The 20750-nt window shown below is 38.2% G+C and overlaps 1 protein-coding gene across 2 annotated transcripts; it reads right to left on the bottom strand.

The window, feature by feature from the left end:
• Positions 1-7525: 7525 nt before the first annotated feature.
• Positions 7526-14808, bottom strand: SLC7A13 (solute carrier family 7 member 13). 2 transcript variants are annotated; one of them, XM_048938695.1, is made up of 4 exons: positions 13919-14808; positions 11242-11370; positions 9090-9454; positions 7526-8347 (listed from the first exon to the last, which is right to left on the bottom strand). In XM_048938695.1, exons 1-4 carry the CDS (start codon positions 14640-14642, stop codon positions 8102-8104), a joined length of 1464 nt encoding a protein of 487 aa, XP_048794652.1. In that variant the 5' UTR covers positions 14643-14808; the 3' UTR covers positions 7526-8101. The 2 variants fall into 2 exon arrangements, with proteins under 2 accessions (XP_048794652.1, XP_048794651.1); XM_048938694.1 differs by having other exon boundaries at positions 11242-11373; positions 13919-14807.
• Positions 14809-20750: the final 5942 nt, after the last annotated feature.

The following is a 20750-nucleotide window of genomic DNA, read 5'->3' as shown; positions in this document are numbered from 1 at the left end:
TCATATACGATTCAAGCCAATGAAGAAATAAAACCTTGCAACGGCAAGTCTTTCTACTGGTTTCACTGTGATTTCTCTCCAGCCTCAGATGTAGCACTACTTTAATTTAAAGCTTGATTTGAAAACTTAAATCAGTATTTTTTATTCAATGAATTAAAAAAAAAAAAAAAAAAAAACGGTACTGAAGCTCAGCAGATACAGATAAATGCTCCTTTCCTCTCTGTCTCTTACTTTCCTACTTTTTATGCATTTCAGAGCACCTCACAGCCAGCTCTCACTGACCACGATCACCCTCTGGTTACCAACTGTTTTATTCTACTTGCTCCTCTACCAGATCCCTGATCTGTATTCTGTACTATTAGGTTGTTCAAAATTCACGTTACCAGCTTGGGTCTAGAGCAGAAAACTTTTTGGCTCTAAGGGAATGGACCTTTCCGTTGTCAACCAAACCAATCACAGCTGGTGTCAGATCACAAGCAGGGAAATTCAGCCTGGAGGAGGCTCAGGGGGATCTCAGCAATGTACATATGTAAATACCTGAAGGAAGGGTGCAGAGAGGACAGAGTCATGCTCTTTTCAGTGGTGCCCAGTCCAGGACAGGAGGCAAAGGGCACAAACTGGAGCACAGAAGTGCTCTGAATGCCAGGAGGCACTGCTGTGGAGTGTGTGTGCTGGAGAGCTGGAACAGGTTGCTCAGTCACTGGCACCTTCTACCTGAATGAAGATGGCTAAGTTGCACCAAGGGCCACGTGGAAAACATGGTGCTTAGGGGGAAAGTAACTTAAAACTTTTTCAGACACCTTTACATGCTGCTGAGATCTCAACATGCCTTCTCAAAAATCCACCCTGAGGTCTGCATGACTTGATCAAGACTTTTAGAGAACACAATGTGGTCCATGATAGGATGTTTTTCATGTAGATCCCAGCTAAGGTTGTTAATGACAAGCTTTATAATGACTCTGCCATTTAATTCAACATAGGAGTTATTTTGTCTAACATATTGAAATATCTGACCAGTATTCCAATGCATGAAAGTGTTTAAAATAAAGAGAAAAAAAAAAAAGAAATGCTTAAAGTTATATCTCCAGTAGAGTATCTGATTTAGAATAGTTGAGTAAGAACAACATGCTGCCAAAAAATTTAGGAAATGAGGATTTGTGAGGTTAAAAAATTTAATTTAAAAGCTGAGCTTTACATTTTTTCCTTTTCCCCTTATGAAAAAGCCTCTAGGGGTTAATGTTGGTATTGATTATATATAAAATACCAATGATGAATTATGGTCCTAGTAATGATGCCTAAAATAGCGATTCTTCCAATTTTGCAGGTTTTTAAAAAGCTGCAAGGCTGAATTTAGTAAGACTACAGTGAGTACTATGCAGGGAATGTGTAAGTGGCTTTCAGGTCCAGCAAATGCTTAACATTTCCTCCAACTCAAACATAGGCATTATCCCGATTATAAAAAGACTAAAAAAGAGATACATGACAAAATGTTTGGATGCCACTAACACAACCAAGAAGAAGCAGAGCTTTCTTCAGACATATATAAAGCCAAACTGTTGCAAACATAATCAGTTACTAAAATCACAATGTGCTCTTCTCTAAAATACATCCAGACTAGGGGGAAAACACAAAGCTATCCCTTATACACTTCAGGTCTGACAAAGCTGAGGAAAATCATAGGCAATTGAAAACAGTCTGCTACTACAAGGCATGCTGAGTAATTTGCATGCAGAAACTGAAATTTCAGTATCACCAGCTAGAAAAGCACCCACTCAGAACAAAAAATGTAGATCGTACTCCCAAGAGGTTGTAGCCTCTACTGGGAATCAGTGTTTTAGACCAGGTATTAGAAACCTCGGTAAATAACTGGCTTTCATTTCACCCCATGAGAACCCTATGCTGAGTCATTTTTGTGACTGCTTCTTGGATACCAAGCCCAGTTTCAGTGTCCAGAGTTCATAGAGGATGCTGGTTGGGCTTACTTGGGAAAACAGAGAAAGAATCAATCAATCTAATTAAATAAACTGCAGGGGAAAAAGAGGAAGTGCTTTTTTTAAGTGAAGATTTTCACCTTCAAATAGGGGCAGTTTTGCAATAATTCAGTCAGTCTAACTCAATCTATGCAATGAACAGAAACTCAATAACAGTAAACACAGATAGAGCTAGAACTAAGCCAGAAAGTCAAATGAGACAAATTCAGAAGGAAAATACTTTAGGCAAAGTGTTTTTAAAATGTCAGAGCAGCCATCAAGTCTTGAGTAGCAATGGAAACAAAAACTAGATCAACCCACAAGTCTAAGGTAACAGGCAGTAAACTTGCATGGCAATGAATGTACAGAGATGAGATTTCTGGCAGCAAATTAAAAAGTTTATGCTGGAGAAAAAAGCTGGAGACAACTCAGTGTCTTATATATGTTTGGGTGTCTTTCTGAGTATTTCAGATGTACTTGTTGCAGCAGCTCTGCCTAACTAATCCAACTTCTGCAACGAGGATAAACCTCAGAAAAGAAAGGCGTGATATGCTAAGAGTGAAATATGTGTGATCAAATTCAACTGACATGTTTTTGGCAGATGTCTTGTTTATCTTCAGCAGCTTTTGAAAGTAAATTCAAAATGATGCCATAACCTTTTTGGCTTGGAATGATCTCAAGTCCACAAAGTGAAATGATTAGACAATGCTGGAAAAAAAAAAAAGAACTGTTGAAATGTGCTGCATTGGAGAACATTTTCAACACTGATAGGAATGGATGTGACAGGAATTTCTGCTAGAAAGTATGTCAAATGCTGCAAAAAGGGATTAAGATGAAACACAAACAAAAGTTATTCTCTTGTTACCTGAATATATTTTTATTTTCAGCTGGGATTGAATGAACATATTGTGCCTAGCAGAACGACATATATGTGGGCTTTAAATTTAGTCTGAATGCCTTCAACTTTCTGGTCCAGGATCTTGCTGTATTAACCAGCCTACCAGCAGTATCTGAATCAAGCCACAAACTTTCCACTAGGCTAAGCTAAACTATCTGAACTCCAGCTATTTCCCATCTTCAGTTTTGTGTCATTTACTGATTGCTATTGGAAGGAATCTGGCGAGAATCACAGAATCACAGAATCACAGAATTGTAGGGGTTGGAAGGGACCTCCAGAGATCATCGAGTCCAACCCCCCTGCCAAAGCAGGTTCCCTACAGTAGGTCGCACAGGTAGGCATCCAGGCAGGTCTTGAACATCTCCAGAGAAGGAGACTCCACCACCTCCCTGGGCAGCCTGTTCCAGTGCTCAGAGAATTCACAGCGCTTTTCCCCACTGTAAAGGAAGAATAGGAACCAGTTCCTCAGAAGGGGTCTGAGCATTGCTGCCAGAAGAGCAGGCTCCCACTGAAGTTCAGATCTGTGGATCTTTTACTGTGATTGTGCACCACTTCTAATAGTCATCAGGAACAAAAATGATCAAGCAGCATGTTGTAACCAAAAAGAGGACATCAGTTTAGGATACTACACATATGACAATAAAATCTGCAGTATAACTTGTGTGCTTCTTCCTAGCTGACTGCAGAAGCCTGATATTTTTGGATCTGTGCTCTGGCATCTTACTTTTTTTTTTTGCTATTTTTCATTTTAGTCATGTGTAAACTTTTTCAACGATAACCCCATTTTTTCAGGCCACTTACAGATGCATGAAAGGTCTGATCTCTGTGGGGCATCTTTGGAGACACCTTTTCAAAGGCTAACATGATATCTCATTTACCAGTTCTTAATGCATTTAATGCGTCACAACGGTTTTGTCATCTTTCAGATCTTTCATATGCATTTTTTCATCCTGTTTCAATTAAAGAAGCTTGAATATTGTACACCAATATTTTCACCCTTTAATAGAAATTAAAATTACAGAAAAAAATAGTATGAATCTTCATTTTCCATAAACACAAACGATTCGGCATTAATTATGCTACTATCTTTTAAATTCTTCATTGATTTGTTCTCACAGTTTCATTATTTTTCCAATGATTTATGTCACACTGACAGAATTATAACTACCTGGGTTATTTCTTTTATTCTCTTCAAATATGACCATGCTAACCTTCTTTTCCTCTGTTGGAACTTCCTCTGATATATCGAAAATCAACATTAATAGACAATCTCCTTAACTGTGTCTTTAAACCTGTCGGACACAAGTTATCCAAAGCTGTTAATTTAAAAAACGTTTAATTTCCTGCTCCAAAGCAGAACAGAAACAGCTTCCAAGTTTCTGAAGCCCTTACAGGTCTCATGCCTTCAAATCAGAAAGAACAGGAAACATTCAGCACCTCCAAAAACGAGCCAGGGTCCCCATCACTTGGTATGAGTCACACGGAGCAGTGATGGGAATAATTCCCAACTGCATGCTAGGAAGAGAGGGGGAGAAGCAGACTCTCATTGACCTATGAGATCAGACAGCTGCTAAAACATGATTTTCTTTGTTTCAGCAGATGCGGAAACTGAGATATGGGAAACCTTTGCAGTGCACACAGGGCTATCTATCAAAGTCAAGGTCAGAAGCCAGAAGGTCTGAACCCCTCCAAGGCTAACAGCTAAAGGCAGCACATTCTGCACAAACCAAAATTCCAACCAATCAAATTAAAAGTTCAAACAAAAATCATAGAATCATAGAATTGTTTGAGTTGGCAGGGGCCCTTAAAAGCAATCTAGTCCAACTCCCCTGCAATGAACAGGGACACCTTCAGCTAGATCAGGTGCTCAAAGTACCTTGAATGTCTCCAGTGATGGGGCATCCACTGCTTCTCTGGGTAATGCAACTGCTCATATTAGTTGATTATCTTTCCATTGGAATCACAAATGAAAATACCTATGGGGAGCAAAAAAATTAATTGCTGATTTTTTTTTTCTTTCCCTTTCTTCCTTACAACTTGCTCAGAGGGATTTTTTGATTTTACCTTTATTTTTACCTTTTTTTAAGCAGTTAGGAGATACGGGGTTAGTATGGTGTACAACTACAAGTACTTTTTAAAATAAAACTGAATATTGATTTTCATCTGCCTTTTTATGATGATAATTGCAAAAATAAAAGTAACAGACACACATACACAAATTTTGTGACAGAAACCTAGAAAAACAGCCAGGTTCATTATATGCTAAACAAGGCTGTACTGAAGTATAGAAAGTAAAACAACCACATTTTAAGCTTGTTATAAGGTTGAATTTCTGAAACATGAAAGTATGCATGAGCTTTAAATAATTATGATGTCAAAGGCAAAAAAAAAAATTAAAAATTGAAAGAAACATTTGATATAGTCTAGTACTAAAACACTTGCACTTCCACATAGCATTTTCTGAGATACATAGAAGTAGGAAAGCAGCTGAGACCAACTAGTGTCATTTAAAACAAGCTATAATGTTAAAATATGGAATTGCTTTTGGTCAGGCTAGCTAATACAAGTTATAAATTTGAATTCTGTTCCTTTATGCTTAGTGCTTGGAAATGTGGAATGACCCAGCAACAATAAGAAATCTATACGAATTGAAAGCTGTATTTGCTTCATTGTGATTTAGCATTTTAAACCGCTCAGGCAAGAGAAAGGCTGCATTAGGAGCACATCAAGAGATTCATATTCAGAAGATAAGAAATAATACCATATCTGTGGTTTGCTTTTATAATGTTAATTCAGCTCAGCTGAGTCCCATTCCAAGCAATGGGTCATTTAATGAGTGTTATTTTTCAGAAGACCTCTGTCTCACTTAGATGCAGGAATGGGTAGTTTGTGTTAAAGAAGACAATAAATTTGAGGAACACAATCCCTTATTTTTTTGTAGAAATGAAATTAACATAGTGTATGTGGTAGTATGTGCAGATGAGGTGCTGAAATTGCCCAGAATTTGATCTCTCTCATTGTAAAATTCCAAGGTCAACGTTGAAATCGTTTAATCAAAAATTAAACAAAAATGTCACTAATCCTGTTTTTCTCATTTTATATACCCCCTCTTACATCCTTGCAGCTCGATTTGGCACATTTTCAAACGCTTATGGATATATTTTAACATTTCACCGTTCATAGGTTTTGAAGTCATTCCAGCTACCTACAGTCAGAGGCCTCTGACTTACAGGATACCTGATCTCCATGTAAACAAAAGTGGCTGTGCCGATTTGAGCTTTCCTTTTTTTACTGCTTCCCTTTTTTACTGTACTTGAAACTTAATTTCAGGAAACTGAGTGCACTTTGAAAACATCAATTATTGTGAAAAACCGAGTCCAATGTTTCTCAGTTTAGAACATGTCACCCTCTACAGAATTTCATTGTACCATCCACATTTTTTCCCCTATGACTTTCATTTTTATTTATAAATTAAAACATGGGTTTAAATAGGTGACTCAATCAATGTCAGCTGAAAGTCAGTGTCACAGCCAGGAACTACACCTGACTCTACAAATCCATACTCAGTTCTTTAGTCACAGTAAAATTTTCCCTTTCTTTTTATCATGCTAGAATTCAGCCCTTACAATCCTACCTGCAGAAAATTTTGTTTATCCTTGTGATTTTTTTTTAATTAAAATAACAAGATGAATGCTTTTCTGATGGCTCCATTCAGTGAAATTAAACATTGACTCCTCCCTTGCTTTCAGCAGGATGCATCTCAGCAGTATCCACTTCTCTCTTGCACGGGTTTCTCTTTAACAGCATTTTAAAAGATATACATTTTACTTCAGGTTTCCATTCTGCATACCTCATCAGCCATAGGAAGAACCACTTGCTTCTTGCACTTGTTTTCCTATCAGGGGCTCTGCCTGCACAGCATCAAATCCTCCTAAGCCTTCAGATGGCTCCCAGCATTACTGATAGTACCCTTTGCATAGCTCTGTCTGAAGATCTAAGCTATCATTCTGACCTCTGAATTGAAGAATTAAATCTTTTTGCAAGAATTTTTCTGTTCTACAGTAATACAGTGCTCTGTAAAACTTTTTCTCTCACTAATGCAACATCCAGTGACCCAGAATATCCTGGTCTAAGAGAGATGTTGGTGTGGAGCCATCTACTGGTTGTACCGGTTAAGAATTATATAGACAGGTAAAAAATCATTTAACTACGTAATTTTGTCATAATTATGAAAATAGCAGCGTATGTTAATAGATTAGCCCTGAAGTATCTGATGTTTCCTGGGTACTGGTTCTTAGGCTTTAGTACTCAGTGGGCTTAATGTGTCTCAGCTCTTAAAATAAAATCTCAAAAATTTATCTTAATTTCATTTTAAACAATGGAAGGGAGATGGATGGAGGACAAAAAAATGCTCTCTCTCATGTATCAGTAACATGATCTCATGTATCTCATGTATCAGTAAATGAGAATATTAATTCTCATTTAGTAAATTAATCTAGATAGTGAATGTTATTGGTGTGACGAACAGGTTAAATAACAATTACTGATTTATTTGATGCCTATTAAGGTTTCATCCCATGTTTCTATGTGTTGGTCTAAAATGGCCAAGGCTCATCAGGTATGGTTTTCTTGGGATTAAAAAAGAAGTCTCAGTCAATTTTACAATATTCTTCAAAGCTTTTTTATTAAAAATAAATTCAGACAAAAAAAGCTAGCAGACATAGAAGTCTAAGGCCTTTAAAACCAGAAGTTCTAATAAACAAACTTTTAAGAACTAGAAATAATCCGGCCAACTTACTTTAGAGACTAAAAGTACATTATCAAATGATGCTGACAAGTACATATTTACTTATTTATGATAATACTTATCTTCTGTAATTTAGTTTTATTTCTGTTATATGCAACTTTAATGGTGTTTTCAGGAGCAAGAGGGAGCATTTTAAGGATTTTACCAATTTAAAGGAGATTATTTGCATCTATTAAATATGTACATCTATGTATATGTATGCATACTAACATTTACATACACACAGTCCTGAAACTAAATGCTTGTATATACATATTCATATATGTATATGCACATATTTGTACATTTGCATATATATAATATGTATATACGTTACAAACAGATATTCCTATATATGACATGTAACATCCAAATCTTGACCTACAATCTCAGTTAAAGAAAATCTTCTATTGTCTGTCAGGTTGCACTTGGATTAAAAAGTTGCCATTATTCACATTTACTCTCATCAGAACCATCAGCAGGAGAAACTTCCAGCAGTAGCTGCAAGTAGCAAGTAATTTTATCAAAAAATGCAAAATGCAATTTAAAATGTACAAAAGGAAGATAAACAATAAGACTCCCGAGCATAAACAAAAAAGCATAAAAATATTGCATATTTGGAGACCAGACTATAGGAGCTAAAACTAAGAAGAATGACATGGCCACCATCACAAACGGAACCGGTAGAAAAACCTGTAAGAGAAAGAAAAAAAATTAGGAAGTAGCTGACCAACCATAGTTTCATGTATCGTTCATTACAGTAACAATGCATTCTTTGCCACACCAGAATACCATCTGTGTTGCTTCAACCTCACCCCAGGAAAGACTTATCTGACATGAAATTGTCTACAACACTTGTTCAGGCTCCTTCTATCATTAAGGAAAAGAGAGAAGCAACACCTGAAAAGCATTCACCCACATAATAGTATGGACACCTAAAGAAAATCCAGCACCTAGAGGAAGCTTTCACAATTAATGCTAATTAATTGCATATCTCCAATCTAGTGTTCTGACAGATTGAGATGAAATCAAACCTGACACTAATGGCTGTGGTTGGGTGAAGAAAGATGAGAGCAGACAAAGGTCTCTTAAACCAACAACTGCCAGCCTGGATCCCACATGGCTCCTGTCACTGCTCCACACCACTATGGTTCCCTGTTCCTCATCTGCACATCTCCCCAGTTCTAGGCATATTCATCTCTTGTTTTCAGGTAAGCTCTCTGGGGCAAGGACCATGTTTGGTTTCTTTAATACCTTTACCCTACAGTATGAAGCAGATTTGTCTCAGACCATGAGTAAGGTTCTTATCATTGTGATTAGCATTTATATTTCTGTAGTAACTATCAACTTTTGTCTTGCATTTATTCCATAACTTCTGCATGATACCCATGACTCATAAAACCAAAAGAATATCTGATAACTTATTTCCAATTACTTTGTATGGTCGATGTAGGTTAGGTTCCCGGTATCGAAGTACAATCAGGCTTGCACAAGTCAATCCAATCATAAGCCAGGCAGAAAATCCAAAGTAATTTGTTAACATAATAAGGTCAGAGGGGATTATAAAAATGGATGCAATGGTGGTTGAAAAAATCAAAGCTGGTGCTGGCGTATAAGTATGGACGTTAAGCATGGATATTAAAACAGGTAAATGTCCTGACTGACTTCCAGCATAGCTTAATCGACCTAATGTGAACATGCTGCTGTTGAGGGCGCCAAATATCGAGATAGCAACGGAGAGAGGAATGATCCAGGCAACAGAGGGGATCACTCGATCAGCCCAAGTTACTGCCACAGCAACTGCAAGAAAAAAAAGCATCAGTAATGGTGTAGGTACCATGCTCTGTATTTCCAACAGACTCAAGAGAAAGGAAACTTAAAATGCGTGAAGTAACTATTACTTATTGGGAATGTCTAGTTTTTGTTTTGTTTTGATTTTTGTTTTGTTGAATAATCAAATGAGTCTATTCTAATTCTAAAAGTATTGCATTCAGGAGCTAAAACTTGCATGGTAGCAGCAGTAGGTAGCAGCAAGGACTCCTGATCACTACAAAAGCTCCTGCGTGAAGCCGCAATGGCCAACAGGAGGCAAAGCACTGAGTGCCCTGTAAGCATTATGGCTGCATCTCGGCATCATGAATAACAAATGCAAACACATGAGCAGGGCTATCTGAGTAAAGAAAATGGAGGCATTAGTCTCCTGCCTGACCACAGAGGTGACATGACCACTGGGTAGGAGGAAACTGCAACACAACTGCATGTATGTAGAAAGACGGGTCAGAAAACGTGTTATTATTCTGATTTTGCTTTGAGTACAACTGGGAAATGTGAAAGATTATTGCTGAACAAGTGATTTTCCATACTTCTCAGAAACTGGTGATGGCCAGTATTACATTGAGGACTAATTCTTATCAGGCCTATAACTGAGTGCCATGAGGAATATATGTCTTGCAGTGATTTGTACAGCATAAAACTCCTCAGAGTAGGGGAGAAGAAAACAACAAAAATGTAGTGACCAATAAAGAACTGCAGCAATGTACAGCAATGTTTGAAATGAGAGCTATAATTTTAAGGCCATCTCCTCAGTTGATGTAAATAAGCACCATTCCACCATCATTTTAGGGACTACTTGTGCCAGCCAGGCAGCTGCTCGCTGATGTTCTGGTATCCACTGCTGTTTTCCTGCCAGAATGGATTTGTAAGTGCCTGTGTCTCTACCAGCAGATAGCCTGATTGTGGGCAGATGACAGTATTGGGCTGCTGAGTGACAGCTACACCATTATTTATGTTATTGAGCTGTTTTCACAGGAAAAAAAAAAAAAAGAAAAAAAAAAGAAAAAAAAAAAGAAAAAAGAAAAAAGAAAAAAAAGAAAAAGAAGTGATTGTTTAAATGGGGTTTGGTTTTGTCTCTCCTGGACAAGGCAAGGTCTGACAGTTCAGTGTCATTAGACTGGGATTTTAAAAGGTGCTGTTTGGACAACCAAAGAAGAATACAGCTCCTCTTGGCCCTTTTTATACACAATTTATTGGTACTGCATCTGAGAGAAGTTTTACAGAAAATGGGCTTTTGAACAGGGTCTTCCAAGAAATAAGAATACTTACCATGAATAACCCTTCTTCAACCCCAAATGGCTGTTTTCCTGTCTATAGCCTTTCCTATATTACTTATCATTAGAGGTAACTTGGAATGATTATTTGTTCCCATCTTAAACAGTAAGGACTTTAGCCTTAGATACTGTGACACAGGAAATGAAGGAGGAGAGAGGATTAAAACTATAGGAAAACTAAATCCCTACCTATCAAACAAGGACCCAATCATCACTTGATTTCCATGTTTTAATGCACTTCTGATTTCTTTTTAGACAGTACAGGCGTAAGTCAAAATTTTGACACCTACTATTATTTCTCTGTATTCAGTCCAACTTAGATCATGCAGCAAAATTAAACCACAATTCTCTTTTAAAACTTACAGTGAAACTCACACTTCCCAATTGTGGAGTTGGGTGATCACGAGTAATCCAGTACACTGACAACAAACAGGTACACTAACGGAACTCACCTTTCTCACAAAAATATCAAACTCATACCTGAGGAGACAATTTCCTTTGGAGTGAGGACAGTCAGATATGAGATGTTTACTAGTAAGTAAAACACAATTACTGAAGGAACAGCTGTCATCACAGTTAAAGGGATATTTCTGCTAGGGTTTTTCATCTCTTCTGAAAAACACAATTAAATAATAATAATATTAAAGCAAGCAGTGTAACTTCTGTAAGTGTGTTTCAGTGGTGAATCTACACAGAGGTTGACATGACTGACACAGAAATCCTGTCCCAAGCCCTAATCATGGTTCCTAAACTACACTGCTTGTATGTTTCCGCAGTAGTTTTCAAATAGTTTATCATCAAAGAGTCCTAAGTGCTTAGAACATTTTTTTTTCCTTTGTCTTTTTTTAGCTACAGGTGTCTTGGGAAAAGAGAGACCTGACAGACTGATAAAAAATGACAAAGGACTAATAAATTTTCTCTGATTTGATTAAACAAATATATGGCTGTACATTAGAATATTGATATGGTAATAAGTTTCCAAATAGCCATACTTTTAAATCTAAAGATTGAATGTAAGGCTGTAAAGTCACTTTATTTATTCTTTCATCACTTTGTGAGCCCTGATTCCAAATTTTCATAGAATCATAGAATGGTTTGAGTTGGAAGGGACCTTTAAGATCATCTAGCTCCAATTCCCTGCTATAGGCAGAAACACCTCCCTTTTAGACCAAGCTGCTCAAAGACCCATCCAGCCTGGTCTTGAACACCTCCAGAGAGGAACACCCACAACAATCCTTCTGGACACCTGTTCCAGTGTCTTGTTATTCTCAGTAAAGAATGTCTTCATAATGTTGAATTTAAATCCACCCTCTTCCAAGTTATACTCTCTCAGCTTGTCCTCCTAGGGAAGTGCTCCAGCCCGTCTGATCATCATTCTAAGTGTATTTTCCTATTCCTGCCCAAAACATTTCTCTTTGCTCTTACATCAGAAGATACAGAAGACATAATGGGAAAGAATGAAGGCATTGGCAAGGAGCAGTAATGCAGTGGCTTTTAAAAAGGGGGCAGTTGCCAGCTGGATTCTGCCATTATCATTTCCATGACAAAATTGGTGGAGGAAAAGTGTTCAGTGCTAAACCTGGTATCTTAGCTTAAAACTACTCAGCCTATATCAGTATTGATATAGGCTAGCGAGGGAAGGTGAATCATTTTTCTCCTCAAATACTATCTCTGCTTCCTGCATCAGCTTTGAGCCTGCCCTATTCTGGGGTGCAGTGCATGGACTGCAGAGGGACAGAATGAGCACAGCAGAGAAATGCGGAGTTTATTGGAGAATTGGGTATTTATTTGAAATGGAAGAAATACACTTCATAATTTAGAGCACAAAGGGAGACAATCACCAAAATAGCTGATTTAAATTTGTCTTTCCATTTGTTTCGTTGCTAGCTACAGTCCCAACATCCAGCTGGCATGGGATCCTTTAGCTAAGGCTCACAGGAATGACAGTTATTGTTGAAGAATAGGAAACTCAGTTCAAGAGAGGTCCATAGTGTAGTTGCATCTGTCTAAACAGCTGTGCTGCTCAGTGGGTTGCATTTATCACTAGTGTATTGCAATTGTTACTTGTGGTAACTGATCAGAAAATAGTACTTCTGTGAACAATTTTTATTTCCTTGTAAAAATCTGAATTTTTGCCTTTAAGAAAACCCTAAGATTTCAAAAGTTATATTTTCTGCTTTTTACCACCTTTTTTAATAACAGCATATTCTAAATGCAGGCTTTTAATAATAACCGTCAGTTTTTAAAATATTAACCCCATTTTCACACTGTTCTCACCACTGAACTTTGTGTTACACATTTCACACGTTGGGCTTACTTAATGTTTAATGTTTCTACATGTGGAAGAGGTCAATAGATGAGTAAGGTTAAAGATACAACAGCATCATCCATTTGCTTACAACTTATCTCCATAAATCTAATGATATTATAAAACACCGTTCACTCAATTTATTGTGAAGTATGTAAGTTACTGTGAGCATTTTCTCTTTGCAATTTTCATGAAAAACTCCTGTTTATTATTGTTTCCTATGACTAGATATAGAACAGGACAAGTAAATGAACATGCCAAAAGATTATGCATGTTTAAAATTGGATATAAGTTATATCAGAAGATTTATACCACTTCCCTTACATTCTTCTGCATCTGTTCTCAGGAAACTATCACGGACAGGCTACACTATATATCCCTTCAAACTGACATATTTTAATACAATTCAGTATGAATTTGTCCATGTACAAATCAGAGAAGGTATAGATATTGATATACAATCATCTTTTTGGAATTGGTCCTTATTGAGGAAATAGGCTGGCAAAAATCTCTTAATTTAAGCATTCATTTGTAAAACTCAAACTCCAATTTTTTAAGATATGAAAAATTCTATTCACAAATGATATTTTAAGTAAACCTCTTAAATTTCTCTTGTAGTCCTTTGTAAATGTTACTTTCATTCTGGAGACTGCACAAGAAGCAAGGAACATCCTTGACGGTAGAGCAATGCCTCTTTCACCAGCCCTATCACACACAAGACCAGTGGACAGTTTGTACCACAAAAATGTGCATAAACCTATGAAGGACATACAAGTTCTTCTAACACTAGCAGAGGAATGTTAAGAATTGCTATTGCAGAATAAAATCTAAAGAAAAAGAGCAAGATACCTGCCATATAATTGAGGGACCACCAACCACCATACGCGTACAGTCCTTGGAAAAAGGCTTCAGCGATCTGTGATGCGTTGGGCATCTCTGAGCCAAACATGTCCTCAAACCTGGCGAGATTCTCCTTCCTTCCACCAACGAGCAGAACTATACCACCGACAGCAATTACAGACAACGCCATCATCTTCAGGAGAGTGAACACTACCTGCACCCATGTAGCCAGTTTGACACTGCGTCCATTCAGAATCCCCAGGGACCAGAGGACGGCCAAAGCCAAGCATTTCTTCAGCACTTCTGGTGCAGGGCAAATGCCGTAGAAGGGCTGGGTGGCATATTCAGCAAATAGCAAGGCTCGGGCAGCATTTGATGCTGGCTTGGTAAACGTTGATGTCCAGATGAACACAAAGGCAGGTAGGGATCCAAGGCCTCTTTTAATATGGCTGTATTCCCCTCCAGAAAATGGCAGAGCAGTGCCCAGCTCTGCGTAGCAGAGGGAGCCCATAAGAGAAACTAGTCCAGAAGCAGTCCAGATTGTTAATGCAACACCAACATTAAGCAGGGAATGCTTTAACACCCCTGTGGGAGACACAAAGATCCCTGCCCCAACTATTGAGCCGATAATAAAACTTACCCCATCAAAACAACCTATTCTTCGTTTGAGTTGCATCTTGGTCTTTTCTTTTCTTTTTACATCTTTGGGATCATTGCTCTTTCCTCTTCCCATTTTTTTCTTATTTTTCACAACAGACTCTATGGCTTCAGTGTCAAGATTACATGTATTTTCCTCTCCCTTTGTTCTTAGTTGATTGTCATGGCCCTACTTGCCAGTGAAATGTTATGAGAAGCCTGGCTTAATCATTCAAAAAAGAGAGCATACTTTGGGTTTGGCTGTCTAGTGTGTGAAGATGATTAACTGGTTACTTCAAGGAATGCTGGTAAATCATGGACACGTTGGTTTAATATGTACTCCAGAAATTTGGTCTGGGGATATCTTTAAAGAAACTGGCATAACAAATAATACACAGTAAATGCTTTTCAATTCTCTGCTGATTTCCATCAAAGGATTCCCAGACTCTTTACATATGCAATATGTATGACAATTCTGTGAAGTAAATAAATGTTATCACTGTATGAGACTTACAGAAAAGGGAAAGTGGGAAGGCATGGCAGCATGAGGAAAAAGTTCAGCCCTCTATATGCTGTGGACAGTAACAGAGACAGGAGTTTAACAGACAGGTATGTTTTTCCACAGTCAGTATATAAAAATATATATAACATCACCTGGGAAGAATATAGGGATCCATCTGGACTTGGGCCAGAGGAATCCCACGCATCCATACAGACTGGAAGGAGCAATCCGTAAGAGCAGCCCTGCAGAGAAGGACCTGGGCGTCCTGATGGACAAAAAGCTTAACATGAGCCAGCCATGTGCTCTTGCAGCTCGGAAAGCAAATGGTATCCTGGGCTCTGTCAGAAGAGGGGTGGCCAGCAGGGACAGGGAGGAGATTGTCCCCCTCTACTCTGCTCTTGTAAGCCCCATCTGGAATACTGCTCCAAGTGTGGAGCCCCCAGTACAAGAAAGACAGGGAGCTGCTGGACGGGATCCAGAGGAGGGCCACAAAGATGATCAGGGACTGGAGCATCTCCCAGCAAAGACAGGCTGAGGGAGCTGGGCTTGTTCAGCCTGGAAAAAAGAAGGCTGCGGGGTGACCTCATTGCAGCCTTTCAGTACCCAAAGGGAACCTACAGAGGGGAGGGGAATCAACTCTTTGAAAGGGTTGATATGTGTAGGACGAGGGGAAATGGTTTTAAGTTGAGGGAGGGAAGATTTAGGTTGGACATCAGGGGGAAATTCTTTACAGAGAGTGGTGAGGTGCTGGAACAGGCTGCCCAGAGAGGTTGTGGATGTCCTATCCCTGGAGGAGTTCAAAACCAGTTGGATGGGGCCCTGGGCAGCCTGGTCTAGTATTAGATATGGAGGTTGGTGGCACTGCATGTAGCTGAGGGGTGGAAGCTTCATGATCCTTGAGGTCCCTTCCAACCCTGTCCATTCTGTGATAGCGTGATTCTGTGAAAAAGGACAATGATCAGTAGTAAACTGTGTGTTTTGCCAAATCCCCATCAGTCCCAGAATATAATGAATTTTATTTATGGTTCTCTTCCTGAACACCGCACTAGAGAGAACGTTATCAGTTCATTAATGGTTTTTATGGAGTACTCAACATTACTGTACTACTCAAGAACTGAACAAGCACTTACTAATATTCAAACACTGCTGCAAGGGAAAGGGGGGTATGTATAACATATATATACAGCATACATACAGCTTTGGAACAAAATGACAAAGGTTGAAAATTCCCAATAGTTTGGTGTGTGCCGTTTAAGATGTGGCCACTGATTTTTCTAAGCATTCAACAAGCTGTGGCATATTTTATGTTCATCGTGCAGAAATTCATTCAGATGTGAGTATGCCATTTGTCCCAAGAAAAATGCACTTATTCTTTTTCAGGGAATATAGAGCAAAACACAAAGAAATTGGGAAACTGAGAAATAAGTTCAGCACATAGCTAAAGGCGCAAGATTCTAACTTTCCACCAGTCAACTTGTAGAATCAGCTTTGTCCAGAAAGTAAAAGCTCAATAACGCTCGGAACAAAACTCATGGCTTTTATATGGTTCAGACTGGTCTTGAACAGATGGACATTCACTGAAGTACAAAATAAATGTTTCTGAAATATAAAGTTTATCTAATATGCCATCATGTAAAAGACCTCTAGTTAAAACAAGCATAGTCATGGAGTTGGTTTTTTTTGTTTGGTTGGTTGGGTTTTTTTTTTTTTGTTTGTTTGTTTCTTAATTTGTTCAGTGACTATTTCTAGGTCACTATAAAAATAGTGATTATTACAATATTCTGTATCTTTTTTTTCTTAGTTTGTCAGTATAGTCATCATTAGCCGTCATAGAAATTCACTGTATGTATTAAAAAACGGTCAGACTCATTACATCACAACAGCTCACAGTGCAATTGACTTAAGAATCATTGAAACTACCCTAAAACAGGCATGGGAACTAAAACTTAGAGGGCACACAGAGAAGCCAGAGAAGAAATAAAGGCATGATTCAATGTGACTGTGGAATACCACTGCAACTGTGCCTATTCTGCATTTCCTCAAATCAGGTTAGGCATCTAGAAAAAAAAAGGGACTATGGATTCAGGTTCTACACCTAGAGGAAAAAAAAAATAAAGAAAGAAAAGACAAAACTGAGAAGTAACTCAGGTGTCCAAACATAAGCCATGAGACATGGCTTATGAGATGAGATCTTGATGCATCAAGATATCTTCACAGATTTGAAGAATACGCCAAAAGCTCTACAGGATTAATTACCATCTAGAGCACCAGCTAGAGGTTAGACTGGGCATCTAAAGTGGCATTAGCTGCCTGCTGTAAGCAACCAAATGCCACTTTGTTAAGCAACACTGAAAAGCTTGTTAGAGTGCATATATCCATCATCAGACAGAAACTATGCAGCACAGTCAGTGACAGAATCCACAGCTCAGAACAGCATTTAACCAAAAGACCCTACTTCCATCTTCTGCAAATCACTGTACCATTCATTACACTTTCACCTCTGAATAAAGGTCAAGTCTTACAGACTTCAAAAATTCTAGTTATAAAATTTTGCACGCATTTTAAGTTGCATTTATTCAATTTATAAATTGCAGTAAGTTTTTAAGTTCACAAGCTCATTACTATGAATAATTCATAACAAATCAAAGTATTTATTCACCCATACTCAGGAGATGGAAATTAAGTGTGAAAAATGGTTTTAGATGGCAGAAATACGTAATTTTTTGATACCTAGCAATCCTCAACTTCTTTATTTTGGGTGTTCTGCTACATACAGCTGGAATGAGATTACTATTTTAAAAACAAATACGTATTACATTTAAACGAAAGTTAAAGTATGGATGCAAATGACTTTGTTATACTGTTCATCCTAAAGTATGTTAATTCTTGGTATAATAGAGCATTTCCAAAATCTCCCAGAAGCAGATTAATTAGGATTTGTTACTTCTTGCAAAGCTGCTTGATTTCAGGAAACCCTACTGAGAGTATTACTTTCTTGTGCGTGCTTCCTGCCTAGCTCAGATAAACATTTGTAGAATTGAGTGGAATGCATTTGAGATTTATGCAAAGCATGCTTTTCATTTTGGCGCTCTGTTGCCAGAGTAGAAGAAGGTAAGAGCAGAGATAAAGACAATATTCCTACAAATCCAACAAAAGCTGACGCTCTGGAAATAGTATGTTCACAGAAGCATTACCAGGGGAGAACCCAGTGAAACACTGCTGGCTGTGCAACAACAGGTATTTTCCAGCCAAACTGCTTTTATTTTTTTCCTTTTTTTCTTCCTTTCCAGTGCTTGTGAAGCACACCATTAATATTCATTTTCAAGGTTTTCTGATGAAGCTGCTGACTTCTGAGAGGATAAATTGACACAATCTATATGATTATTTCAAGGTCTCACACGTCAGCATCTTCCACTTTACACCTAACTATGTATACCTGGTCAGATTCACTTTGATGACATTATCCACAGACTCAACCATTGAATATAAGGCAAAAATAAACTATTAAAACAATCTAAGCTTGAGATTCCCTTTGGAGTAGACTAAAAGTTTATATCAACATCAAAATAAAAGGTCTTTGGACTACAATTTTTATACTCAGCAGGGAATTCTTGTGAATGCCAACTAGAGAGTTCTTTTAGATAGGAAAATTAAGTCAAGAGAACGCTATATAAAAATTAAGATTGATACTGAAACTTCAGCTGTTCATTTCTAGTTCTCCAAGCATTGAAAATTTTCCTCTTTAATTTTCTAACTTTCCAAATTCTTCTAGCCTTCAATTTCAAGGTTTTCATTGTCATGAATGTCAGCACTTGTCACGACTCATCTCTTTTAATCACTGAGGTTTCTTTAGATTTAAGAAAAAGACAATACTGAAGAGTTATGGAAGAATACTTCTGCTGTCTAGAATGGATATGTATTATCTCCTGACTGTAATTAACTGAATTTCAGTGTTCTTAGATAAGGAGTCTGTAATCATCTTGCAAAAATGTTGTGTGTGTACTCACTAAGTCTTTCCTACGATTCACTCACTGATTAGATGAACCAGAAAGAAGTCTATCTATCTAAACTATGCACAATTTTAAAATACTTATTTAGTTCCTTTTCAATTAACTTCTCAGGATTTCTACCATTGTATTGATTTAGTTCTGCATCTTCCTAAATCCCTTAAGAGGAGAAGACAGAGAAAAAATTAGAAGTTAATTTGCCTTTCAAACTTTCAGTAAATGTTCGTCTGTATTTTCTCTGAAGAAGCTGCTGACATTCAGCAAGGATAAACATACAGAAGAACAAAGCAAAGTCTGAAGAGAGTTTCAAGGGAAAAAAAAAAAAAAGCAAGCATATTTAATATTTCTTGGCATATGTCTGCAAGTGATATGTTGTATTTAATATAAATTACAAATCTTATTTATATTCTTCCTTCTTTTCTCCTCTTCTTTAGCTCACCTGTTTTGGAGAACATGTCATTTTAAAAGTAGTTTTCTGTGTCCTGCCATCTGGAAGGTGCTCAACAGCTATGCTATCTCTACAGCTATGCAGTCTATTCTAAGTCACATTAGATATAAGCCAGTTCACCACCTGCTGCACCAGATCCCCATGCTGCACAGGACCCTATGATGTATTCACAATCCATTTTCTTTAGAAAGTGAGACTGCACCATCAAACACATAAAAATCTACTGTCTTAACAATATTTTTTTCCTTGTTTTCTGTCAAAATTTTTGCACTTCTGCCTTTTACTGAAAGATACACAGAATCACAGAATTGTAGGGGTTGGAAGGGACCTCCAGAGATCATCGAGTCCAACCCCCTGCCAAAGCAGGTTCCCTACACCAGGTCGCACAGGTAGGCATCCTGTAACATCCTTGAACATCTCCAGAGAAGGAGACTCCATCACCTCCCTGGGCAGCCTGTTCCAGTGCTCCGTCACCTCACTGTAAAGAAGTTCTTGCGCACATTTGTGCAGAACTTCCTATGCTGCAGTTTCCAGCCATTTCCCTTTGTCCTGTCTCCACTCACCACTGAAAAGAGTCCGGCCTTGCCATTCTGCCCCCCACACCTTAGATACTTATAGACCTGGATCAGGTCCCCTCTCAGTCTCCTTTTCTCAAGGCTGAACAGACCCAGTTCACTCAGCCTTTCCTGATAGGGGAGATGCTCCAGGCCCTTCACCATCTTCGTGGCCCTCCGCTGGACTCTTTCCAAGAAATCCCTGTCTTTTTTGTACTGGGGAGCCCAGAACTGGACGCAGTACTCCAGATGAGGCCTTACCAGGGCAGAGTAGAGGGGGAGGATCACCTCCCTCGACCTGCTGGCCACGCTCTTTTTAATGCACCCCAGGATGTCATTGGCCCTCTTGGCCACAAATCTGCTTGTTTTGTTGACATAAATATCATTCCAGTTTTGCTACTGATTAAGAAAGAAACCCCACGTAACAACTAGCTAAACACGGCAAAAGCCACTGTTTTGTGGAATTACACTGTGTTAGTAATTTCATCCATGAATGTTCTTGCTAGAAGTACAGTTTATTTATCTAAAGCATTTCCTTAGCCTTATCAAAACACCAATACAAAGGTGCTTGCATGAGATGCTGTAAACCTTCTGTATTAGGCTTTAAAGTGTGAAGAAAAGTACAGTGGATTTTTTTAGTAACAGATATTAGTAACTGCTGGCTGGTGAGTATAGCCAAGAATAGCACTTAAGT

Source organism: Lagopus muta, chromosome 3, assembly GCF_023343835.1.
Source record: "Lagopus muta isolate bLagMut1 chromosome 3, bLagMut1 primary, whole genome shotgun sequence".
Lineage (NCBI taxonomy): Eukaryota > Metazoa > Chordata > Aves > Galliformes > Phasianidae > Lagopus > Lagopus muta.
This window is presented reverse-complemented; position numbering and strand designations above follow the sequence as displayed.

Excerpts from the sequence above, each read along its gene's own strand:
- SLC7A13 (XM_048938694.1), bottom strand. The coding sequence starts at position 14,642 with ATGGGAAGAGGAAAGAGCAATGATCCCAAAGATGTAAAAAGAAAAGAA. Across the intron at positions 11,374-13,918 it reads GTCCCTCAATTATATGGCAG|AAGAGATGAAAAACCCTAGC; the intron begins GTATCTTGCTCT and ends TGTGTTTTTCAG. Across the intron at positions 9,455-11,241 it reads AAAGGAAATTGTCTCCTCAG|TTGCTGTGGCAGTAACTTGG; the intron begins GTATGAGTTTGA and ends TTTTTCTTGCAG.